Below are 5,095 nucleotides of genomic sequence, written 5' to 3'. Positions count from 1 at the left end.
TCTGATGTTTGTTAGAAACTCTAAAGGCGTCGGATACGAGGCCTCGTCCCTTCATGTGTCCCTGTGTGTCCCCTCATGTGTCCCCTCTTGTGTCCAGGCTTCAGACACCGGGCAGCGTTGATCAATATTAGAGTCACTCAAGTATCAAGTCCTATTCATCAGGGCTGGGAAGCAGCTTTCAGGCGGAGCTCCTTCACCTCCAGGCTTCTCCTGTTTCAGAGCAGCAGCTGCTCCCCCCCCCCCCCCCTCCTCAACCCCTGCTCACTCCCTCCCACTGAATCCAAGACCCACTCACAGCTCACATTGCACTTGTCCATTAAAATCCATCTCCTTTGAATCTACAGAGCATTAACACCTCTGCTGCACGGTGCAGATGTAAAGGAGGTTTATTCAAATGCTGATTTCACACTGGGCAACGTTAAAGTGAAGTTTCAACCTCGGTTGAGAGACTGGAACCCCGGATGTCTGTTTGCAAAGAGAGTCCTTCAGAGGATGAAGTAAAACGTGCACGGTTTATTTCAGCTTCTGTCGCTTACACAGACACATTTAAAGCACACTTTCACAAATGAAATAGGTTTCTCCTTTTTTTTCTATTTTTTGTATCTTCTTCTCCAAAATAAATTAGGCAATAAATAAATAAGGGCATCGTAAAGAAAATACTAAAACATAACAACAAAACAACTTAACTTAAATTCTCAGAAGTGGTGAAAAAATATGTATAAATAAGGCCGACGATTTCCCTTCATCAGAATATCTACAAAGTGCACTCCACAAAGGTGTCAGTGATGATTATAATAATTCACATTATTATAATAATGATAATAAAATGCAACAACTGGTTTTCATGAGGACACAAAAAAGTGGGGAGATCCACAACCTAATAATAATAATAATAATAATAATAATAATAATAATAATTTGATTGTCAGAGCATCATTGCAGTGAACATACAACAGGTTTACACATCAGTGATTCTTCTATCGGCCTAATTCACCAACAAACCGGTGGGAGAGAAAAGAAAAAGAAAATAAAACAAACCAACAAATAAAAAAAAAGATGCTACTGGTCTTTTACAGCGTGTGTGTGTGTGTGTGGGGGGGGGGGGGGGGAGTGTGTGTGTGTGTTTTAAAATCACCATGAACGTGCCAACACTTGCGTAATGAGGTAGACACACAGCTACACAGTGTGAATGTGTGTGTTCGTGCGTGTGTTTGTGTTTTTCTTCTTATTGCAATGCATTCACCTCCGAGGAGATTCGAACCCCCCTCCTCCCTCCCTCCCCTCCCTCCCCTCTCGCTCCCCCTCTGACGGGTAAACCATGCAACGCATCACGGATAATGTTTGTGCCTCATGTCATTCAACCACACAACTTGTTCCTTCTTTTTTTTTTTTAAATGTGTTGTGGTTCCGTCGGTTCCCCGCGGAACAGACGAACACCTGGGAGAAAAGACAGCGAAAACATTTTTCAATACATCTCAACGAGCTTCTTTCACACACGAGGTGCCACGTATTCACAGATATGTACAATGATAAATATAAAAAACCTAAAGAGGATAATCACAGTTATCCCTCGATTCCCCTTCGTTATTATTCTTCATTTATTTGTACAATAATTGCCGTATGAATGAACGGGACGGAGCATCATTGTTCCTCCAGATGTTGAGTCCGTGTCCCCCTGTCAGATTTATAATTTTTCAAAAAACAGGTACACCGTTGAATCCAGTGGTTTGTTTTGCAGCTGCACGAGGCTGAACCAGTTCCTGCACGTGCTGTGGTGGAGGGTGGTGGTCCGGTGTCCCACATCCAGATGTTTCCAACACCTCGGACACATGCACGAGGAGAAACTCTGCGGCCTGAACACGTTGAATACTTTCGGTGAAGTCGTTTCCACAACTGGAAGAAGATCAGGCACGTGGTGCGAGGAGCCCGGCTGTGAAAGCTGCTCCTGGACGAAGTGGACAACACTGATCGGACCCATCGAGACACTCGGTCCAGTGTGGGTCAGGAAATATGATTTATTTTTCATCTTTAATACAATAAAAGTGAATTAATGAGGTGATGCAGCATCTCACGTGTTGGATGCATTTTCATTTCAGGGGCCAATTGAGAGACTAAGGGACAAATAATAAATTAAACTGGATTAAATTACATATTTATTTTTAAGTGCGCGCCCACGGGCCCCTCTGGGATTCGAACAGGTGAGGCCCCTGCTGAAAAGGCACAACGGTGTACCTTGTTTTATTTCTGACAGCAGCAGCAGCTTGTCTCTGGTTTGTCTTTGTGTGAACCCCCCCTCAGTCATCTTAGTGCGTCGCAGAAAACTTCATTCGTTTCTGCTTTTGCCTCTGATTGCAAAACCAAACCCGGACCACGTTCTTTTTCAGGTCCAATTTCTCGGCGATGGCTGCGATCTTCTCCGACGAGGGCCTCGGCTGCACCGCGAAGTACGCCTCCAGGGAGCGCTTCTCCGGGGCCGCGATGGACGTGCGTTTCCGCTTCTTGTCGCCCCCGTTGAAGATCTCGGGCTTGTTCATCTTCTCCCTCTGCGCCCGCTCCGCCTCCTCCAGCCAGGCCTCCAGGATCGGCTTCAGCGCCACCATGTTGTTGTGCGACAGGGTCAGGGACTCGAACCTGCAGATAGTGCTCTGGCTCAGACAGCCCACCCCGGGGATCTTGAGGTTGGCCAGGGCCGAGCCCACGTCCGCCTGGGTCACTCCGAGCTTGATCCGCCTTTGTTTGAACCTCTCGGCGAAAGACTCGAGCTCCCGGGGATCGGGCTCCACGTCCCCGCCGGAGCCCCCCAGGGATCCGTGGGAGCCCAGCCCGTGCGGGTGCATGTTCATGGACTGTTGGTGGTGATGGTGCTGCATGTGGTTTATGGCTGACATGTGGGCGGCGTGGCTGTGCGAGGAGGAGCAGACGTCCGAGCCGCCCATGCCTCCCAGGGAGATGCCCGGTGTGAGGTGGTCCAGCAGGTCGCCGTCCAGACCCTGCGACGACTGGTGGTGGTGCACCGGGTGGTGGTGGGAGGTGAGCACGGACGGGTGGTGCAGGTGCCCGGAGGAGGAGGTCGGGGTGCAGGTCATACTGGTCATGGTGGTCATGGTGTGGTAGGTCGCGTCGGGTTTGAACGGGTGACTCTTCTGAGCCACGATGTCCACAGCGGCCAGAGCCTCCGCTCTCTGCAGCAACGTCTCATCGAAGCCGGCGAAGATGTTGCCCTGAAGCTGCGGGAGGAGAAGAGTCAGAGTCAGAGAGGAATCTATTATCTATTATATATAATCACCAATTTAAACTAATCTCCATCATGCGAACTCTTTCTTTGACGCACGGATCATCCTCCAGTTCAATTCATTTTCATTTCCCTGCAGACATTTGTGTTGGAAATACATTTGACTAATATTAGTTTCCTTCTGTTTATATATGAAACTGAAATAATCATTTTTTTTGTTTATGATGAATACGTTTTATTATTAGTAAATAGTATAATTGTGCACGATCTTTCTTATTGGTGAGACGCTCTGAAACTGTAAAGTTTAAAAGTGTGAAAAATAAAGCAGATAAATAGCGTTGGGTTGTTTCCCATGTGTAACTTCTGTAGATTGTTTTTACCAAAATGAAATAATTGCAATTTTATTTCACGCGAAATCTTTAAATAAACCAAAAATTGAATCTCCCACATTTAACCCCGATTTAATCTGATGTAACTTGATCACTGGACGCGTCCGACGCCTCGAGTGTGTCCGCGTGTATGGATATTCATTTAAAATTAATATTTACGATCTCCTGAATAATTTCTGCGGACAATGAAATGAGACGGGTGTGAGTTAGAACATGAATGGGACAATATGAGATAACACGCGTTGAGAGAATCCACGCAGCTTCTCGTCCTGCTTCATCTTTTCAAACAGCTTCTCTCGCATCTTGGATGAATAACAGGATTTGGCTTCTCGGCGATCAGGACGCGTCTTGTGCGTCTTTACGCGCAGAGTTTGATCTTGAAGTGAACAGATTGTCTTACTCTCTGTTTTCCCTACTGATGTTTTCTGATCCATCCTGTTTTTTCTCGTGTTTTACACGGTTTGGTCTTTATTTAATACCACCCTGTCATGTTTTAATCGTTACACTGTTTTATTTTCGTTGCAACGTTCAAACTCCTCCTGGTGATCCAATTATATGTTTTCCCCTAAATGGCACAACACATATTTTATTATTTAAAGAGATTATTAAACAGAGGATCTGGTTTTTATTCTACGAATCAATTTAGAATATATATGAATCAAAACTCGTTGCGGCACAATTCAAAGTCAGTGATTCCTGCAGGGTGCGTCTGTGCGTAATAATTAAAAAACCTCCCATCTGATATTTAACGAGCTGAGAAAGATGACATTTCAAAGTGTTTTTTTACAACTTATTATCTAACTTTTCCTCTCTGTATTTTTACATGAAGTTTCTCGGTGGATAGAGACGCAGTGGAGATGTGTCTGTTGCACTCACCGACGGGTTGGGCAGGCAGGCCCTGCGGATGGCCTCCGAGCTGGAGTGCAGAGGAGCGTATTTGGGTTCGTGCAGCATCGGGTGCATACTGAAAGGCTGTTTGCTGTTCATCGACATCATGATTGCAGAATTGTAGGGAAGGTCGTTGTCCGTCGTCCTGGTTCGATTCCGTGCTGGTTGAGTTCTACAGTAGAAACGCCTCGGAGGAGAAAAACCAGACGCAGACGGATCGGATTGAACGAAAAGTCGCTCGCGAATCGGGACTCGACCACGTTCAGGTTTAAAAAAACAGAGAAAAAGGAGGAGAGGTAACTCCTGAGCTCCCGTAGATCTCCTGTCTCCTTCTCCCTCTGACAAATGACTTCTATCATAAAGATGCTCTCCGCCTCCAAGGCCTATATTGGACCAGTGCCGCGCAGGCTCCTCCTCATTGGTCCATCCTCACTCCCTCCGTGGCGACTCCTGCACCAATCACGCCAGGGCTAGACGGGTGTAGACACGCCCCCCGTCCTAAGCGTGCACGGCTGTGCGTGGCTGAGACAACGAGGAAGAGATGATGCACTGTTAAAAAATGAGCGTTGACGTTTGTGAGAAACCA

General features: G+C 46.6%; 1 protein-coding gene across 1 annotated transcript; it reads right to left on the bottom strand.

Annotated features, from left to right (window-relative positions):
* Positions 1-1,327: 1,327 nt before the first annotated feature.
* Positions 1,328-4,811, bottom strand: pou4f4 (POU class 4 homeobox 4). Its single transcript, XM_062406449.1, has 2 exons — positions 4,498-4,811; positions 1,328-3,227 (listed from the first exon to the last, which is right to left on the bottom strand). Exons 1-2 carry the CDS (start codon positions 4,615-4,617, stop codon positions 2,304-2,306), a joined length of 1,044 nt encoding a protein of 347 aa, XP_062262433.1. The 5' UTR covers positions 4,618-4,811; the 3' UTR covers positions 1,328-2,303.
* Positions 4,812-5,095: the final 284 nt, after the last annotated feature.

Source organism: Platichthys flesus, chromosome 15 (assembly GCF_949316205.1).
Source record: "Platichthys flesus chromosome 15, fPlaFle2.1, whole genome shotgun sequence".
Lineage (NCBI taxonomy): Eukaryota > Metazoa > Chordata > Actinopteri > Pleuronectiformes > Pleuronectidae > Platichthys > Platichthys flesus.
Note: the sequence above shows the minus strand (reverse complement) of the source record. Positions and strands in the feature narration are given on the sequence as shown.

Coding starts and splice junctions, on each gene's coding strand:
- pou4f4 (XM_062406449.1), bottom strand. CDS start 4,617: ATGATGTCGATGAACAGCAAACAGCCTTTCAGTATGCACCCGATGCTG. Junction 3,228..4,497: donor CCTGCCTGCCCAACCCGTCG/GTGAGTGCAACA, acceptor CTCCTCCCGCAG/CTTCAGGGCAACATCTTCGC.